Here is a 20,946-nt window from a genome sequence, read left to right on the forward strand (position 1 = left end):
ATATAAAAAATTCAACAGTCACTAAAAATGATAATTAGCCAGCCCTGGTGGTCTAGTGGTAAAGATTCAGTGCCTTTACCGCCATGGTCAGGTTCAAATCCTGTTCAGGGAACCATACCACCCATTTGTCAGTTGTGATACTGTGGCAGCTTCCTGTTGGTGAGGTTGAAAGCTATGCCACCGGTGTTTTCAAGTACCAGCAGGGTCACCCACGTGACTCTGGAAAGGTGGAAATGTTTCAACGGAGCTTCTAGACTAAGACACACCAGGAAGAAGGAGCTAGCCACTCACTTCTGAAAAAACCATGAATAGCAGCGGAGCATTATCTGATATAGCACCAGAAGGTGAGGAAGACACACAAAGACACGGAGGGTTTTGCTCTGCTGTATGCAGAGGCACCAGGAATAGAATATACTTAACAGCACTAACAACAACAAAATGATGGTTAACAAGACACTGTAACAGCAAGGGAAATTTTTTATAATACCTAAGAAAAGCAAGATCCACACTTGTAAACAATTCTTAACAGTTATGGAATTATAATTCAGTTAAAGTGCACATAAAAAAGAAGTAAGACACAACAATGTTTATACTTTGCTACAATGGTAAGATGAGGGGTCCTACGTTTATAGGTCCTAAGTTTTATACTGCATTTAGAATCTTAAAATCAGTATCAGATTCTTTGATATCTTTAAAGAGCAAGAGAGAAAGACACAGATACTGAGAATGTAAGTAGCTTATTAGGAAATGTGAGATCAGCTGAGACCAGTAAAGATGTTGAAGTAACCTACTTGAAAAATTCCTATTTTACAGCTTTTTAAGCTAGAAATGTATCACAAATTAGAAGTTAGGTTGCTCAAAACACTTCAACAATACCCAAAGATCCTCTCTTGTGTAACCACATGATCATCAGAATGCTTAGTAAATTCTGAGTATTCCTACTATCAACTATTCAGTGTCATTATTTCAGAGACATCTTCTTTAAATAAAGGCTCAGCCCTGCCACTGGTTAGGGAAGGAGGATCATACCATTACTCCCGATGCAAATGTTTGGAAGTTACCTTTGGCCTTACACCCAAAAAGCCACTGCAGTTTGGGGCTCCACATTTACAAACAGTCTTTCCATTCCCAAGACATTCTAGGTTGTAGTTGAAGGTAAGTTCAGTGCCTGCATGAGAGACCGTGAAAATATTAATATCTATGGTTTTAATTACATTATTTCGATATTAATCACAAAGGATACCGACTTCCAAGAGAACAGACTAGACTAATTTTAAGATAAAAAAGGACTTATTAACTCTAATCCCACAATATTAATAAAATATTAATTCTAATCCTGTAACATTGTTAATCAGCTAACACAACTTAGTAACAGAAAAATTTATTGCTTAACAAGTAATATTTAAAATAATTTTTACTATAGAGGTGTTAATTATCCCAAGTTGTTTTTTATTTGTTTTCTAACCATTCCGATTCAAAATATATAAATCCATTACCAAAAAGAGACAAACAAGACTTACTGTACAATGATGAGCCAGGCACAGGGAATGCAAATCTGAAGGTGTCATTCTGTGCCAAGGTGAGCACAGCTCACCAGGCAGCACTCAAGGACAGACATCTCAACAGAGTAACACTAGAGGACTCCAGTTCACAGATGTGAGCCCTGGTTTTACAACCCCAGTTACACTGTCTAGCTGGGCGATCTGAGCTGTGAGTCCGCTCGTTAAATGAAGAAACAACAATCTCACAAGCTTATTGAGATAATATGACATAGTGCACATAGCAGTAATTTGTAAAAAGAGATGTACAGATTTAAGGTACAAAATGTCCCCATTCTGTCAAAAGTACACTTCATCAAAACTGAGAGCAAATAAGACATTCAAAAGCAAAACATGTTAGGGAAGGGCTAACAAATACTGAGCCAGTTACAAAGCAGCTGGCTTATATTTAGGGGTTCCAATGGTATGAAAACTGGAATCATTCATGGTCTGGGGGAGCAGCTTGCACGAACTAAGCCTGACCAAGCAGGGTTACGGCTCCCCTCTCACACTCACTGTGAACTTACTGGACTGAATGATGGGTAAATATACACATACGACTGTTTTCTTACTAAACAATTTATGAATATTGAACTGAATTTTCATAAATTTAATGTATTCATAATGCAACTCAACCACATATCTACACAAGATAGCAGGATACTGGGCATAATTCTTAGCTCTCCATTCTTAGCTCCAGACTCTTTAAATGATTCTTACCTGCTTTAATGTCACTCAGGGCAAAAAGACCAACACGAGTATCTCCATTGACAGACCACTTCTGTGTTTCACAGTTGGGTTGGCAGCAATGATTCATGAACCGAGCGTAGTTTCCTTTTGGACCAGCATCAATGATCCGGTCCTAGAATTTGTAGAGATGCTGATCATGAGACACTTCCTGAGTATTCCCTGTAACAAGCTACAGTTCCTATTTGTAAAGTTTGAATCTCCCAGAAGTAGTTCTCAAAGTACAGGCCCTGGATCAACACTAGCATCACCATCTGGGAACTTCTTAGAAATGCAAATTCTTGGGTTACACTAAAGCAGAAACTATGTGGAGGGGCCCAGCAAAACAAGCCTGCTGGGTGATTCTGATGTGTGCTGAAGTTGGATCACTGCTCTAGAAGTAGCAGCACGTCCCATCCTCTGAGTTAAGTAGTCCTGAACTCTGGCTACACATTAATAATCACCCAAGGAGAATTTGACACTGATGCCGAGATCCCCCTCCCAAACAGACATCAGAACATCTGGAGGTAAAGATCTCACAAAGCGTAAGGATGTAACTGGATAAATGTTCACAAAGTTTCACACAAGGAAAGGGCTCTGTTGCAAAGGCTAGTGGAAGGAAGACAAAAAAAAAAAAAAAAAAAACCTAGCAGAACCTAATACTCAGGTACAAAGAACAATTCACAGAAAAGATACACATTAGGAGGCTGGAATTAGAAATAAGCTCCAAATATAGTTCTAGGTATCAGTGAAATGAAACTCATCAGAAAATTCCTCTAATTGGAAAGCTGATTTGGGTTCATAAGGTAAGTTCTATAGTCAATTTACATGACCTTCTCAATAAACTAATATTATTTAACTAATTACTTTCTCAATTTATAAACTAAAAGGGTAAAAGAACAATTATGTACTTTTCTAGCTTCAAGTTTTAATCCTATAGGAAAAATAGCACAAAACATAATCCCCAACGTACACTGGATAGTTCAAAAAGAAACCAAAAAGCAGCTCTATTGCCTTTTGGCACTGATGTATAGCCAGAAATGAGCAAACTTACCTACTTCAGAACACTGATCAAGCAATCCCAATGAAAATGGGGGGTAAGATACTTTTTTGAGCAGCATATGACATGCCTACAAACACTAAATGCTGGGAAAACACTAATTTCACAATCTTACAACAACGGAAATTACATTCTCCATTACTTACTTTGTCTAGGGTGAGCATATAGAAATTAGTGATATCATGTTCTTGGGCGTAACGGATTCGAGCTCTGCACTCTTCTTCATCTATTAGCTCACCCACATACTCATTCACAAATTCACCCTAGAACAAGAAATAGCTGTTACCTTGAGGGCAAAAAGCACAACTGTGTTCACAGGCATCTTACTTTTTCTAAATTAATGAAAATAACAGATTCTCCAAAGTTTGTGTGCATGTAACTAGTCATTTCAACAAAGCTTTACTTAAGAAACACAATATAAATATGCTGCTTCAACTATTTGACAATGAGAACCACATCCCTGCTTCTATTACAGACAACAAGATAAAGACTGGACACTAAAGATCAATCAAAATGGAAGTAAGTAAACTAAGGCTCCATTATAACGGTGAAAGTGATAATAGAACCCCTTACCTGCCCAAGAACCTAGAAGTCAGCTTCCCTAAACTATGTTCTTTTTCCTTGGAACATGCCCTGCCTACTGTCCTTCCACATTTCACACTACTGGCCTCCTGATTCACTACACTACAGTCATACTGGCTGTCACTCATGCTGTTGCCTCTACCTACAATGCTTTAACACTCGACTGGTCTAGGCCAACTACTTATGTCTCAAGTCTCAACTTAAAATATTCTCAGAGACAAGCTAATTTTAGGCCCTCTGCTACACACCTCTAGAACCCTTTGTGCTTCCACACTGTGATTACTTATTCATTGTCTATCCTCATCTAGAATGTAAACTCTATGAAAGCATGGACCACGTCTCTTACTGATCACTGCATTCACAGCACAATGCCTGAAACATATATACAGCTAGATAATAGCTACTTAGAAAATGACTAAACAGAACAATCCATATTCACTTCCTTTCCTAGAAACAAACTTCAATAAAATTCTTCAGGAGCTATAACCAGAGTAAGGTTTGTTTTTATTAAATTGTCAAAAAAGATCCATTCTAACAAAGATTGTACAATACTATCTATTTATTAGAAACTTGCAGGCCCTTCCAAGTTTGAAGTTTAAGATACACTGCATTTTCATTGGAGAAGGCCTAATTTTCTTCTCCTTAGTGTTCCCTGAACCCAAGCCTATTCCCTAAGTAAAAATAGATTTTATGTTACCAGTAGGTGATTAACACCTCTGTATCATGCATTCACCACCCTCTCTCTCTTAACTGTAGGTTCCAGGATTTTCACAGAACAGCAAATAAGGCCATGGTATCTCTATGAATTTATCTCATTTTTTCATTCTTATACACAGTGAACATGATCAATACTAAGGAATTTAGACATAAGGGACACTATCTATTCTCAAGCCTCTAAACTCTGGAAAGATATGGCAAGACAAAAATAAAGTTAATCCTTACACTATGTGATTTTCCTCTATGGTCAATTTTCTCATATTCCATCAAGAGGGATTACTCACATTAAGAAATTGCAAAGAAAAAAGTATTTGGAAATTAAGCAAAGTTTTCTTCACCTTCTTAATATCTGTTTTAGTCCGGAGACCCCATCCCCTCTGCAATGTGCGAAAAATTTCAACCTCTGGATACTGGCGCTTAGTGAAGCACTGGTTTTGGCAGCGGCCTCCGGCAGGACATACTGTGGGGTGGCACTCATAGAGCAGCATGCGGTTGATGCACTCCGAGTCTATCCCACAAGGATTCTCGTCAGTAGCTTTACAGTTGCAACGGGGAATTTCAGACAAGTCTGCAGTGAAGATCTGTACCCTGCCTATAGGACGGTTCACCTGGAAAAGAAACACATACTATAGTGTATCAAGTCAGTCAACATAAGACAATTCAGGACTTATATAAAAGGCAGATTTCTTTTCATTAAAGTTGCATGCCACATTTACATGATTTTGAACTATTCAGATTTGGCACTATTATTCACAATAGTTAAAATGCAAAATCAACCCAAGTGTCCAGCAACAGCTGAATGGATAAGCAAAATGTGCTAAAAACAATGGAATATTATCAGCTTAAAAACGAAGGAAATTCTGACACATGCTACAACATGAATGAACCTGGAGGACATTATTTTACATGCAATAAGTCAGTCATACAAATACTGTTATGATTCCACTTATATAAGGTACTTAGAGTAGTGAAAATAGACAGAAAGTAGAATTGTGACTGCCCAGGGCTGAGAGGAGGGGAAAATAAAGAGTTACTGTTGAATGGACACAGAGTTTCAGTTTTACAAGATGAAAAGAGTTCTAGAGAAGAATGGTGGTGATGGTTGCAAATGTTAAGGATGCATTCAATAACACTGAACTGTATGCTTAAATATGGTTAAGACGGTAAATTTTGTTACCTCTTTCACAATAAAAAAATTGGAAGAAATAAAGATTTAGGCAGTTTGACATAAAAATAAAGCCTCACTTGATATAAAAAATATGAAATCCATTAATTTTTCTTAAAAATCATAATTTGACAGCTGAGGCCAGGTGAATTTTAAACTGGCTTTCTGCTATTATGACATGTCAATTTAGCTCCCACAGTAAAAAAGACCACCATTCTTAAATGGTAAACAGTTGGCATGAAAGCATCCTTGGGTAACTGAGATTCCTATATGCGAAGATGTATTTTTATTTATTTATTTATTTTAGGGTGAGGAAGACTGGCCCTGAGCTAACATTTGTTGTCAATCTTCCTCTTTTTGCTTGAGGAAGATTGTCTGAGCTAACACCTGTGACAATCTTCCTCTATTCTGTATGTGGGACGCCAACAAAACATGGCTTGATGAGTAGTGCATAGGTCGGCGCCCAAGATCTGAATCCACAAACCCCGGGCCACCAAAGCAAAGTGCGTGAATTTAACCACTACGCCACTGGGCTCGCCCTGATGAAGATGTATTTTAATATTTATTATCATAATTTAAAATCTTCTTAATAGACTACAGCAATATCACTATTTATTTAGTAGTGATGTTAGTACTTTACAGTGAAAATCGGGCGCAATGAAACCTAAGGTCAAACTGCTGCTGTGATACTGAGTTTCTACACATACTATAAAACAATGCTGAGAAAAAATATCCACTGCACAATAGAAATAGATTTGTGTACTATGAGAATAAGTCTCCCCTACTGGATATTATTTCACTGGGAACAGTCAAACTGCAAGTCTTCAAAAACCTATCCCATACATAAAATTTGACTTCAGAAATTGCTTGATTTTGATAAATTACTCTACTTGCAAGACTGTTGTGTGAATAAGAAATATATGTAAAGGGGGGGCCGGCCCCACGGGCTAGTGGCTAAGTAAAGTACACTCTGCTTTGGTGGCCAGGGTTCAGTTTCCAGGCACAGACCTACACTACTTGTTGGTGCCCATGCTGTAGTGCGGCCCTCATACAAAATAGAAGAAGACTGGCCCAGATGTTAGCTCTGGGTCAATCTTCTTCAAAGAAAAAGAGGAAGATTGGCAACAGCTGTTAGCTGTGAGAGAATCTTCCACAGTAAAAAAAAAAGAAGAAAGAAATATATGCAAAGGGTCCACTACAGAGCCTAGCAGCCTCTTAAACATGGGCGCTATTATAATTAAATTCTCTTTCTTTTAATGTCCCTTATAATTGTTTCTGTGACATCAAATATTCTAGATTTCTAACACTTTATTATTTGGCTCCTATTCTTTAACAATACTATAAAATCTACAATCTGCTTATAGAAATATATTGTCCTCAAACCAGTTCTCTGTTAACAACTTAAAGAACATCAAGTCTCACTGCCATGTCTCTCCTCAGATTCTTCAAAATACTAGTAAAAACTATAAACTTGTTAATGGAGGAATACTCCCACTACATTCAACTGGAATCCGTAAACCTACCAAGTAAGGCAAGTTCTAAGAGGATAGAAGACAAGGGATAAGCTCAGTCACCTGAGACTACAGGTCCTACATAGGGCATTTGAACATTCACCCCCGATTTGAGATGAGTATCTTTACCCGACACTCCGTGACAAAAGTTTCATCCTATTCCTTTTCTCTAAACTATGGTTCAATCATTCGTAAGACATCTGATCTAACCTGTTATTAATCCCAAATAAGTTTCTTACCAAACATGATAGAAAGCAAAAAAAGAAACATTAAGTGGAAACAACATAGATATGTAATCGGAGGTAAACAATAAGTCTAGACAGAGACTAACAAACTTTTCTGTAAAGGGACAGACAGAAAAAAAATAGGTTTTGCTTGCCCTAAGATCTCTGGTGCATGTAACTCAACTCTGCCATTGTTACACAAAAGCAGTGATAGATGATAATTATAAACAAATGAACAAGCATGCTGTGTACCAATAAAATTTTATTTATTGGACACTGACATTTGAATTTCATATAATCTTTAACATGTCAGGAAATATGTTTCCCTGGAAATATGTTGGCTTTAAAAAAAAAAAAAAAGTGAAGGAAAGAAGCTGGTCTTCAAATTGTGCTTAGATCTCACAGGAGGTTGCTCTCTCAATAGCCAGGCTCAACATGGTTGATGAGCTACTCTGAAATGCCTACCTTGCTGTTATCTGACACGTATGGCTGGACCAGATTACTTCCCCTTTTTTGAGGCCTAACTACACTTTCAGTGTTATGTCTCCACGTACACTAACTCCATTTAATTCTCAGCATATCATCAGGGTCCATTTAGACCCAATTTTAGGTTTTGAGTTACCTTTTTTCAGCAGTTTTAGCTATTTTTAAGGATGATATTCTACAACTTTTATTCTTTCTTGGAAGTCTTACAAAGATCAAAAAGAAAACTTCCTTATTCTCAAAAAAAAAAAAAAAAGTAGAAAGAAAACATTGTCTTACAACTACCATGTAGGTCCATTAGACCCTTTTATAAATCTAAGCTATGTTATGGAATTTTAGTGTTCTTACTTTTCCTCTGTATCTTGTAATATTTTACTGTTTCATGATTACTCATTGTTACTCAACTATGCAAAAAAGACTAAAATCATAAGAAAACTGATGTAATCACAAAGGCATGGTGCAACAGTAAAATAAACAGTCGCAGTATAGTTTTACTCAATGACTACACAAAGTATTTTTTTATAAACTTTTTTTTTTTTAAAGATTTTATTTTTTTCCTTTCTCTTCCCAAAGCCCCCCGGTACATAGTTGTATATTCTTTGCTGTGGATCCTTCTAGTTGTGGCATGTGGGACACTGCCTCAGCGTGGTTTGATGAGCAGTGCCATGTCCACGCTCAGGATTCAAACCAATGAAACACTGGGCTGCCGCAGCTGAGGGCGCAAACTTAACCACTCGGCCACAGAGCCAGCCCCTACACAATGTATTTTTAATGACAAAAAAAAAAAATACCTATATGGTATTCTTATCCAAGAATGACATCATCACAAAAAGAACCTTGGCAATCGCATTTTCTCAACAGAGCTAACAGTATTCTTTCATGTTTTCTGATGTTTGAGCACTAAAACTAACTTGATAGGAAGATTTTAAAAAGACGTTTTAGTAAATCCAAAAATTTCTAATAAATTTGTTCTCCACTATTCCTTTATTTTTACTTCTATAAATTGTTCATAAAAGGACTTAAAAAAATAAAAAATACAAAGGGTTGACTGGACCCAGATGATAAATGGTAATGACTCTTTTACCAGGTATGCAAAGGGTTAGGTACCCCCAACATGAATTCTCCTAACCTTGGGCAACTTAGTCATACTGGTCACCTAAAACATCTTTAGTATCAGCCATACCCAAGATGATTTACCATGTGTATTAGTCACAGTATCTGAGGGCCATTTATCTGTTTTTTTTTTTTTTTAAAAGATTGGCATCTGAGTTAACAACTATTGCCAATCTTTTTTTTTTCCTGATTTTTCTCCCCAAAATCCCCCCAGTACATAGCTGCATATTTTGTTTTAATTGTGGGTCCTTCTAGTTGTGGCATGTGGGATGCTGCCTCAGCATGGCCTGATGAGCGGTGCCATGTCCACGCCCAGGATCCAAACCAGTGAAAACCTGGGCCACCACAGCAGAGCACGCGAACTTAACCACTTGGCCTCAGAGCCGCCCCCAATCACTTTTTATCATGGCTCTTTGGTCCCTTTCAAATCACAAGATGCTGACTGTGAACAGAATCTAATCAAATTCACCTGTATGAAGATTTGCCAAGGCAAAAGAAAAAAGACTAGCTCACACCTCTAACTAAAAGTAACTGTCTGTGCTTTCAATTCTCATGAACAGAATGGAAGAGGGTAAGCTACACAGGGTCTCCTGCAGATGGAGTCTCCTGAGGTCTTTTCTTACCTTTATATGTTTATAAGGTGGGGGCTTCTTGTCATTCTTCCTGTCTTCCTGCAGCTGTCTTAGCTCTTTTTGGGCCTTTAACTCCTCAAACCTTGCAGCAGCTTCCTGAAGAGCTAAGAAAACACACAGCACAGTCTCTTAATCTCTGGGTGGAGTTGTTTAGTTGACTTTTTTTGTTTTATAAAAGTTGGAGAAAATCCATGTTTTACACAAAAAAACACTACCTAGAAAACTAAGACGTATATATGATTTCTATTTTCAAGTAAGTTATAGCCCCAGGATGTTCAGATACAGCATTAAGACAAAATATAATCCAGCACAAAATGGCACAATACTACCAGCTTCAGATGAAAATTTAAAACAAAAACAAGCCAGTTAAATGATTTGAGGAAGCCTACATACAATATCTCCTAACAACTAGACTGCAGTCACTGCCTTTAAGCCTAATTCTTTCCTTAGTCCTGAATATCCTACTTCCAGAAACATTCTGCTTGCTAGATGCCCCAGGTAATACACCATGTTCCTCGGAAGAATTCAAAGCTGAAGTTTTCCTCTTCTTCTAGTCTATCCTCTAGAGCAGCTGTCCCACTCCTCTCCTAAGACTCATTCTGGAAATGTCAACTATCAGCTCTAATGATACAAAGACAGATCTTCATAGTTAATCTGCATCCAAGTCCTGTACTTTTTCATATGCTTAAAAGATTGTAATATCTGAAAAGTCTAATAAAGTCTTAAGATTCTCAATCTTCTCCACTTAAAACACAATATTTTAACTTATATTTTTGGCCCAGGTTAAAAACTCTGAAAAGAATTCCAGCAATTCCCTCTTTTCTCTCTGTGGCTTTCCCCATGCACTGTCAATTCTTTTAAAAATAAATTCCCCCCTGATTCATCTCTTTTTCTCACTTTGCCCATTGCCATCTAGCATTTTCCTGCCTGGAGTCCTCTAAATTGTTCTAACATCCCTTCTTCCTTCCTTTTTGTTCAGTTTGTCCTGCCTAGTCTACCTACTTAACGTCTATCCAGTGCCCATCATCCTCCCCTCCATGGACACTTCCCTGTGACAGTCTTGTCATCTCTACCCAGAACTCCTGAAACAGCCATCTCACTGACATTCCTGCTTGTAGCCTCTCACCTTCTATGGTCTTGACATCCTACTTGGATTGAGCTTTCTAAATCTCTGCTAGACCATGTAACTTACCTTTTTTCAGGAAAACAGCCCAGTGCTACCCCCAAACCTGTGCTTAAACTATACCAAATAAATACTTGGATGTCACCAACTCAACCTGTTAGATTCAACATGTTCTTTCACATGTGCTGTCTTCTCGTTACACTTTAAGTTGTTAACTTCTTCACAGTCAGTATAGGGGTTAAGAATTTGGATTCTGGACCCCAAATACTACAGTTTGAAACCATCTATCACTTACTGGGATTTGGACATGTAATTTTTATGTGCCTCAGTTTCCTCATCTGTAAGATAAGGTTAATGACATCTAGCTTATAGGGCAGCCACAAGGACTTAAAGAAGATAACAAACTTTGAACGGGACCTGGCAAACAAGAAACAGTAACTAATATTATTATGGTTCATCTTTCAAAGTCTATCTTAGGAAAGAAGCCATCTGAGACTTCCAAGCTTTGATCCCCAGATTAGTTATGCTTCATCTTGGTCTGTTCCCACAGCATACCATGCACACTTCTGCCATAACACTCCATGAATGGCATTTTGACTGCTGGTATCTGCATCCAGTTCCCGCATAAAATTATGTGTTCCTTGAAGGCAGAGGCACCCAGCAAACCCAGGGTCAAGACATAGAAAGAAGAGAACCCCAGAGCTTCAAAAGACTCAGACTTGCAGTGTTGCCTACACTCCACCTTCTCCCTGAGCCTTGGTGGTGAACAACTCTGTATAGGCAAAGATGTTGGTCACTTAGTCCCCAACCATCTGACACTAAAGGACTCAAGACTCAAGCTCCTGTAGTATTAGTGTTGACAGCCCACATCTACATAGTCACCACGTGGCCAACAAATAAGTCAAGACCCATTGGAATAACATGAGGCAAACAGAATCTTTGTTAAACTAGTTCTCTATGGACATCACCCTCATTCCCCATCCAGCAAGTTGTACCTGCTTAGAATCCTTCTTCACCTCATCATTCAGATAAAATCTTATACTTCAATGTCCAAATATATTCAAGTAACAAGAGATACCTGTATTGCGTTTGCAAGGACAGCTAAGTGAAGAAAGTAATTAGCACCGATGGGAAACCAAGTATGTGGCCTGCAGGTTGACTTTTTTATTATTTCAGTCAATTCTCAGAGCATTCTACTCATTATATAGTAAGACAAAACTGAGGCTCATAGTTGACTCAATCCATCCTGGTCCCAAAAGTCCCCAATCCTTCTCTCTGCTGGGCTAGATGACAAAAAATCTCTTTTGATTCAGAACACTAATGCTTTCAATTTACTATCTTATTTTCCTCTATAATTTTCGGTGAATTTCATTTCTTCCCAACAAACTAAAAAAATCTCCTTGGAACAAATGCGGTTTTGCTAGGGATTCTGGCCCTTGCCTAGTAAACCAGTGTTTATTCCACAAAATAGTTCCAAAGTTCCACTACTTGATGAGATGCTAAGAAAACAGAACAGATACGACAAAAAACCTCCCTCAAAGAAATTCCAGTTAAGTAAAGGTTAGGCCCAAAAATAATGAGTTATGTGGGTTAACTTCCCTAGAAAGTCCTATACTTGCAGCTACATACTGTCCCCGGAAGGCAGAACACAGCTGCCAATGGAGTGTATGCAAATTCTAACAGAGTAGATTCTTGGGCAACAGAGGTCTGTGTTGGTCTGAGAAACAAAAAGGATAAAGTTACCTTTTTTATACGTCCCATCCACTCCTTTGCCCATCTTATCCTTGCTGCTCACATCGCCCTCCATGTAGGGAAAGACTCGGGCCTGGTGAGTCCACAGATAGTCATTAGACCCAAAGAAGAGCACAGGGAACTCCCCTACATCATGTCTCATCTTATCGATGTTGGATGGTACAGCTCGAGGATGGCAGATCTCAGCTGGCCACCACCTGGGGAAGGTAAAAACAATTAAATAAACCTCTAGAAGGCTGCAAGACTCTAGGAAAGAAAGCGAGTTTTAGGACAGGAATAAGGAAGAGCAAAGTCTGTTTATCCCATTAAAGTCTGAACTGAGGCATTCTTACAATCTAAGTAGAGAACAAGTAGTGTGTGCTGAAAGCCTGAAAACACCCACACTCGTGCACACACTAACCTACACACATACACTCCCTTAGACTCAGTTATTCTACTCCAAGGAATCTATGAGAGGAAATAATTAGACAGGACAAAGCTTTATGACTATCATGTTTATTCAAGCATTATCTATAGGAATGAAAACCTGGAAATAATCTAAAGACTTAACATTAAGGGAATGACAGAAGTAACTATGGTACACTATACAATGTAATACAATTTGGGCTTTAAAAAGAAAAGTTTTCAATAATTATTTGGGGCATAGAAAAACGAAACCAAAAAAAAAAAAAAAAACCACCGCGGTAAATTAATACAATCACTTTAGGAAGAAAACTTGGCATTAGCTATTAAAGCTAGAAACCCCTACCGTGCTACTCTATCCTGAGAATGACCTAGAGAAGCTCCTGTGCATGTACACCAAGAAACACTGACAAAATGTTCATAGCGCATACAGGAGAACTGATAAATAAACTACACTACCTTATGTGACTATAAAAAGGCGCACTGTAGAACAGCAAAGCATGAATGTGCTGGAGCACTGCACTAACAACAAATCTTAGGAGCATAAGAGTGAATGAACAAAAGCAAGTCGCAGAAAAACTAACAATTCCTTCATATAAATGTGCAGAACAATACATTATACGTGTGGTAAACCTACACAGCAAGACAAAGGAATAAAAGACACAAAATGCAGTAGGGTGGTTACCTCTGGAGGTGGGGAGAGAATGGATTCATACAGGGGTATGGAGTGAGCCACTGGTCTGTTTGAACAGAGCAGTAATGTGCCATTTCTTTAACTGGGAGATACGTACACAGGCGTTCTTTGCGTTATCCTTTAAACTCATGCATGTTAACATTCTTTTGTACACTCCATGTTCAATAAAAATAATTTATAAAGGCACAAAACTGTGTATAAACTCTAAGGCCAATTATTTTGAGGGTGCATGTACTGGTGTATCTGCAAGTAAATATGCCAAACTGTTAGAACATATATTCCTTATTTGTGATATGGGTTTGTTTTCATTAATGAATTTTCCAAACACAATATGCATTATTCCAATAATTGCAAAACAGAAAGTGAGTTTTTCTTCTTTTATAATAGAAAGATAATGGAGGGGGGTGGATCTTGCTTAATCAGTGATTAAAAAAAAAAAAAAAAAAGCTAAGCACTGTGATCCCAAGAAAGAAGATGGTAAAAGAAATTTGTGCTAGTCTCCATGTTCACTCACCTGTATCGTCCCACTTTCACCCAGACAATTTCCCTGTAGTGTGGCTTTTTGCCTGCCTTACAGTCATTGCAGTACCAGTTTCCTTCAGGGATGTCAATGTTCAGGCATTCCCGATGAAAAGCAGCAGGGCAAGAATCACAGCACAGAAGGCTGCCTCCTGTGGGAATGAAAAGTTCTGGCACTCAGAATCACAAGGCTACACATAAGGACCCAGCTGCAGCAACTTTACTCAGTTCCTAACCAGTTCTTTAGCTCCCAGTCAAGGGCTTAGTAATCTAACAAGTTATTCAGAAAGACTCTTCTACAGGAGTATGCCCTCTCTAACATTCCTGAACCACATCCGGGGAGGTTTGTTAGATTCACAGCAAATAAACATGGAATCTTATTGGCAAAATTAGATTAGGGCAATCATATCAGAAGTGAACCTCTAAAAGTCATAAATGTGTATACACACATATATACACTTCTTCTTCTTCACGAAAAGAGAACACACTAAAGAATATCAATGATACACAAGTACAAGTTTCAACCGATGTCAGATAAGAGCTAGATCATATGACCTTGGGGTATTCACTTTCCTGCTGAGCTGTCATTTCCTCAGTGGTAAGGTGTTTAATATAACAAACAATAAATAATCACATCTGTTTGAGGACTAAACAAGCGAATAAATTGCCTAGTAGTATCTGACATATAAGTAGTCTCCATAAGGTCACTTCCTTCCATTTTTAGATTACTAAGTTTTAAATCTTTTTTTGTTTGGCACTCTTGTGACACCCATGGGTCCCTTTCAAAATGACACTATAAATGCATAAAATAAACACATAAAATTACAAAGACACTGATTATATTAAAATGTTATGATCAAAATATTAGGAGAAGAGATGCTTCTTTGTAATGCATAAATAAGATCTAACAGTGGTAATGACTGTAAACGATATTTCAAAGAATCTCTAACTGTAGTATCTGTGATTTTCACTGGTGACAAAAATCACAGGTATTAATGTGGTTTGTTGCCTAAACTTCAGTTACATGTAAGTGGCCCCCCCATCCAAGTTTTCAGACACCAGGTTAATTACACATATTAGTGATGATGAAAAGCCATATTATCTACATTCACCATGGACACCCTGTACCTCTTCAAATCTCCTAAAGTCTTATGGAAAACTTAATTTTGTGACATATCCTTATACAATTTCTACTCGTGCTGACCTTTTTCTTTTCTCAGTGACCTACAGCAGTCCTTGAAACAAGCTTTGGGATGTCTGTTCCTTTTATTGGGGCCAGGAATTTGTGCTTGAGACTGGCCTTCTGCTCCAACTAGAGCTCTCATTTTATTGGTGTTATATACCCGAGCTGATTCAGAAGGAGATTTCATTTGGGAAAAAAGTCTGTTGTTACAAAACAAGTTTGAAGAACTCGTTTACTCAATATCTACAGCCTGTCCTCTATGGTCTGAAACTCATATTTAGCTATTCTTTTGCATTTTATGGACAAGTCAAATAACCTTAGCATGGGACATGAAGAGTGATAATAGAGTCATGTTAAGTTTAATGCCCTAATAATCAAATACCTTCTGCAACATTCCTAGTATGCTTACTTGTCTGCTGAGTCACAATTTGATTGGTTTGGAACAGTTTGCCAACTACACGGTCTTGGTAGAAAACTCTTCCTTTTACTAAGCTGGCACTCATGACACTACTAGAAATATTTCACGTATGATGAGGCATTAGAATTAGGCCTTCAAAGAAGGATATGACACGAAAAGAAATCTGAACAGAATACCCAGTGAAGAAAGGCCAAGGGTCAGAGCTGAGGGGAATTGGCAAGCACATCAGTTTTGCAGGGAAGGATATAATGGGGGTATTAGCTGAGGAAAGAAATCAACAAGATTAGTCTAGATAGAGATGGCTGGGAGGTAGGCAGGAGGGTGTCTCTGGTGGCAGTAGAGGAAATGCATAGGAGAAAGAAGGGAAACAGAAGAGGGAAATTCACATGAACCACCAAAAGATGAAAAGGGGACATTTGGTGGAAGAGGGTAAGAAAATAAATTTTAAACATATTGCTGAATCCTAGAAGTGATTTAATTTAGCACTTTACCATATTATTATCCTAATACTCTGGATTATTACCTTCAGTCTCTTCCTATACATGGACAAAAAAATTCTAAGACTCTATTCTTTCCTTGTCCTCTAACAGGAGGATAATCTTAGGTAGTGGGATCAGCAGTTCTCAGGATTTTTGGTCTCAGGACAACTTCAAACTCTTGAAAAATAAAGGAGATTCGCAAAAACCTTTTGTTTATATGGGCTAAAAATATTGATATTTACCAAACAGAAATCAAAACTAAGTAATTTTTGAATACTTTCCAAAATAATAAAAATTTTTAAAACCTCAGTGTTTTACATTTTTCCAAATATTTTTAACTGAATTTGTTGCAAAATGTTGATTGATGTACATGAAGAAAATCTGATCACAGATACTTAGAAAAAGGAGTTAGAGTAGACTTTAACTGCAATGTTGAATCTGAAATCGTAGCAATAAACTTTTAGTACTACTGCATTAAACTTCATTGATCTGTCTTAAATTTTCAATGGAGATATATATATATATATATATGAAAGATTTTATTTTTCCTTTTTCTCCCCAAAGACAGCCGGTACATAGTTGTGTATTTTCAGTTGTGGGTCCTAGTTGTGGCATGTGGGACCCCGCCTCAGCATGGCTTGATGAGTGGTGCCATGTCCACACCCAGGATCCGAACTGGCGAAACCCTGGGCCGTCAAAGCGGAGCGCGCGAACCTGACCACTCCGCCACGGAGCCGGCCCCCCCATCTTCTCACACAGAATATTAAAACAATATTCACATGACGGTCGAGACTTAATAAAATTAATAAATTTTACTTCTTTACCAAGGACATTCTTAAGTGAAACTTCCATGTTTTACCAAGAGTGTGGGGTGCCGCAGAATACAATGACTGCTTTTACTTGTCCGGTTTACAGCCACCACCCTGATCTGTGCTAAGGTGCTAGATGCTTTACCCATGGGTTTTGCACCATCAGTGCAAATGTCAATGAAGTAAAAAAGGCTAGTAACATCTTGGTATTATTATGAAGAGTTCTCTCACAGAAGCCTCTGAATGGTCTCTGGCCGCCCCCCCCCCCTCCTTCCTAGGGAGTCATGGATCATACTTTGAGAGCCAAAGCTGCAGCTACTAAATTTTCTTGAGAACTCAGTTATCATTATGGGTATCCATTATTGGACTCAGTAGCTTTTCAGTGTCCAACCATGCCACAAGTTGGGACTGCCATCACATGGGTACCTCTACCCTAAAACCATCTCAGTCATTCCGCTCTGGAATTAAAAACAATCTAATGTTGAAACTGTTTCATCTTCCCATGTTCAAGAAACACAGAAAACTTTTGGAGTTTGCACTTTGGCCTCCCAGGTGCCTGTTTTCATTCTAAAGTAGAAATACAGAACATTATATTTAAATGCTATTGAAAGAGTTCTTGGACCCAATTCCAACATGTGTGTGCAGGCTTCCCTATACCAACAAGCAATTCTCAGGTACCAGTAGGGTGTCTGAGAATTCAGCTCAATTCTAACACTAGCAACCTGGAGATAGAATCAGATTCCACAGGTAAAGGGCTCAGTCCCATAATACTGCCCTCTGATTCAGACTCCAGTTGCAAGCACAGGTTCCTACCTGCCCATCTGACCCACTGGCTATAAATCAGAGGCTTCTAGAACCTCCTTCTCACGTTCCATTAACTTGCTAGAGCAGCTCACAGAACTTAGAGAAATATTTTACTTACTAGATCACCAACTTATTACAAAGGATATTAAAGATTTGAAGCAACAGCCAGATGAAGAGATGCATAGCGTGAGGTCCCGAGCAAAGGAGCTTCTGTCCTCCTGGAGCCTGGGAAGCGTTCTGATTCCCCAACAAGGAAACTCCCCAAGAACCCTCCTTGCGGGTTTTTATGGAGGCTTCATTATGTAGATGGGACTGATTTACTCAATGGTGGCTGATGATTGATTCAACCTCGACTCCCTTCCCCCTCCCCAGAAATCAGGGTGTGGGAGTGAAAGGTCCAACCCTCCATTCAAAGTTGGTTCCTCCTGCAACCAGCCCCACCCCCTCCTTAGGTGCTTTGCAAAGGTACCTTTCATTAACATAAACCCAGTTGTAGGAGAAAGGGCTTATTACGAATAACAAGACACCCATTTCACCTCTATGGCTCTGAAGCGTTTTCAGGCACTGAGGAAAAGAGACCAAATATTATAACAAAAGATGCTCCCATCTGTCTTATCACTCAGGAAATTCCAGGGGTTTTGGAAGGTCTTACTCAGGAACTGTGGATGAAGACGAAATTTATCTAAGAAATATATTTTGGTCATCTGAACTACCAAATAGATATATTTCTTATAAATCACAATATCGCACTATTAAATACCAAAACTCTGTCTTTAACTTTCTTCTAAAGAAAAGAAAGATGGTATAATGATAAATAGGGTTCACCACAAGATAGCTTTATAAGTAGCAGGTATTATAAGAACCAAAAAGTGTCCTCTTTGAGCATTAAAACATCCCTAGCTAAAACAAAGTTCCACTTTCCACCTACATAACTGTACTTAATATTCTATTTGTTCTATATTAGCAACATAGTTTGAGGATAGAAACTACCTCCCTATGCAAAAACCATAGTGATGAGGATTTTTAGGCTGCTTAATTTTAAAACGGTTTATGAGGATTTTTAGGCTGGTTACTTTTAAAACTGCAGATGAGAAGCAGGCTCCGAGGACTGGAATTTTGCCTGCCCTTTTGATAAACATTGGCATTTGTGAAGGAAGGGGGGATGACCTTGTAGGGACCTGAAATTGGCCACCCCAGGATATGTCTCTTTGGCATCGGGATTGTTTTGGGCTGATTGCTTTCGATAAACTGGGACAGGGAAGGAGGCTCTGGGAAATGGAACTTGCCCTAGTTGGGACACATTTACATTTGTAAGGTAAATCTCTATCTGTAAAGGTGCCTCCCTCTCAGTACCAGGAAGAAGAAGAGAGATGACCTTATCTCTAGAAATTCTTAATGCCAGAGGCAAGAACTTAAGTTGGTTGCTGTCTGGCAATCTCATGTAACTGATTTAGGGTGGTGGCTTCTGACCTTTACTTAATCCGATTTGATTCTTGTCTAAAAATCATGGGATCACCCAATGACCAGACCCCACCTGCACTGATACCATTTTAACTTTTTTTCATGTTCTTTCCTTTGTCTTGTAAAGAGATGACTCACATACCCATGCCTTATAAAATTAGCCCTAACCCTCAACTCGGGGCAGCAGCACCGGCTCCTCCTGCCCGTGGGTCCTGTCCCCACGCAGCAGAAGCTCTGACTGCCCATGGGTCCTGCCCCCATGCTATTGTACACTATTCTCTAAATAAAAGAGCACTACTGCCAGATCTTAAGAGTCTAAGAAATCTTTCTTTCGACTCCTCGGCTCACCGACCCCGCATCAATAGTGTTAAAGAAAAACCACAAGCCCAAAATGGCATCACTTGTGCTAAAGGCCATAAAACCAAACCTAGATTTAATACCTAACTTAAATGCAATTTCAAGCTCTCCCAGGAATGTAAATCTTAATCAACCAATCTGGAATTTTCTGGTCAGTACCAATGAGGCAATCTTTCACTTAGGCCCTCTCCATCCCTCAGAGGAAAAAGGGACAATCTACATAATAAAACCCTTCCCCTCCAAAACAGATGTCCTGGGCTAAAAATAGTCTTTTTCTTTTCTTTTGCTAATACTTCCCTGGCCCCTCCCTTCTTCCTATAAACACCTTCCATTTGTACACCCCCTTGGGAGTATCCCTCTCTGCTTGCTAGATCAGATGCTACCTGATTGATGAATCGCCCAATATAGCCAATTAGATCTTCAAAAACTCAGCTGAATTTTGCTTTTTAACACTAGTCAAAAGGTGTATCTTTTCTTTAGATTGTCATGTTACATAAACCTTAAGAGTACAAAAAACATGTCCAAATGGACCATTTTCAATCATAGAAAGCAGTCATAAAACTTATTCTTTAGCTTTAGCACTACTTAGTATATCCAAATTTCTCAAAAAGGCTGCTCATTCAATTACATGTTGACTCTTTTTTAAAGTTAGTCCCTCAGAACGTTCATAAGCATCCAAGTTTCCATGAAATTCCACTGTCAATAAGTACATATTCAAAAACAGAAAAATCAGGTAAATTATTCCCCCAAAATTAGTAATCAACAAAATTAGTCATTTGAAAAGGAAGAAACTGAATCAGAGAACTGGTGCCACCCTCAACACCAGAAGATAGTGAAGCAATGTCCACAACAGTTTTGGAAAAGGAACTTGTAGCCTAAACATTTTATACTCACCCAACAGGTGCTTCTAGTACAGACACAAACAAAGAATAGCCTCAAGCAAAGAATTATAGCTCATATGGGTGCTTCTTAGAAGTTTAGCCAACCAAGAGGAAATTTCAAATATGGAATTCAAAACTACGAGCACCACAGTGAACAGACTGGTGACTAAATCCTCTACTTAGCACAAAGAGCAAAAGTCAGGCTGTGAGGAAAGGAAAGGAAAGAAAACGCACGAGAAGGATAACAGTGACCCTGTTGTAAAGCAGAAGTACGTTTTAAATTGAAAAAAAAAAGATAAAGATAAAAAACTTA

General features: G+C 38.5%; 1 protein-coding gene across 13 annotated transcripts in view; it reads right to left on the reverse strand.

Moving 5' to 3' along the window:
- Positions 1-20,946, reverse strand: part of NSD1 (nuclear receptor binding SET domain protein 1) — a 167,208-nt gene that overhangs the window by 8,972 nt on the left and 137,290 nt on the right. For all 13 annotated transcript variants that reach the window (XM_023617136.2, XM_023617132.2, XM_023617135.2 and 10 more), the window contains 7 exons: positions 14,237-14,393; positions 12,618-12,823; positions 9,743-9,855; positions 4,962-5,231; positions 3,471-3,587; positions 2,259-2,400; positions 1,062-1,168 (listed from right to left, as the gene is read on the reverse strand). In XM_023617136.2, the coding sequence (XP_023472904.1) occupies positions 1,062-1,168; positions 2,259-2,400; positions 3,471-3,587; positions 4,962-5,231; positions 9,743-9,855; positions 12,618-12,823; positions 14,237-14,393 (1,112 nt within the window). The remainder of the gene's footprint in view (positions 1-1,061; positions 1,169-2,258; positions 2,401-3,470; positions 3,588-4,961; positions 5,232-9,742; positions 9,856-12,617; positions 12,824-14,236; positions 14,394-20,946) is intronic.

This window comes from Equus caballus, chromosome 14 (genome assembly GCF_041296265.1).
Source record: "Equus caballus isolate H_3958 breed thoroughbred chromosome 14, TB-T2T, whole genome shotgun sequence".
Taxonomy (NCBI): Eukaryota; Metazoa; Chordata; class Mammalia; order Perissodactyla; family Equidae; genus Equus; species Equus caballus.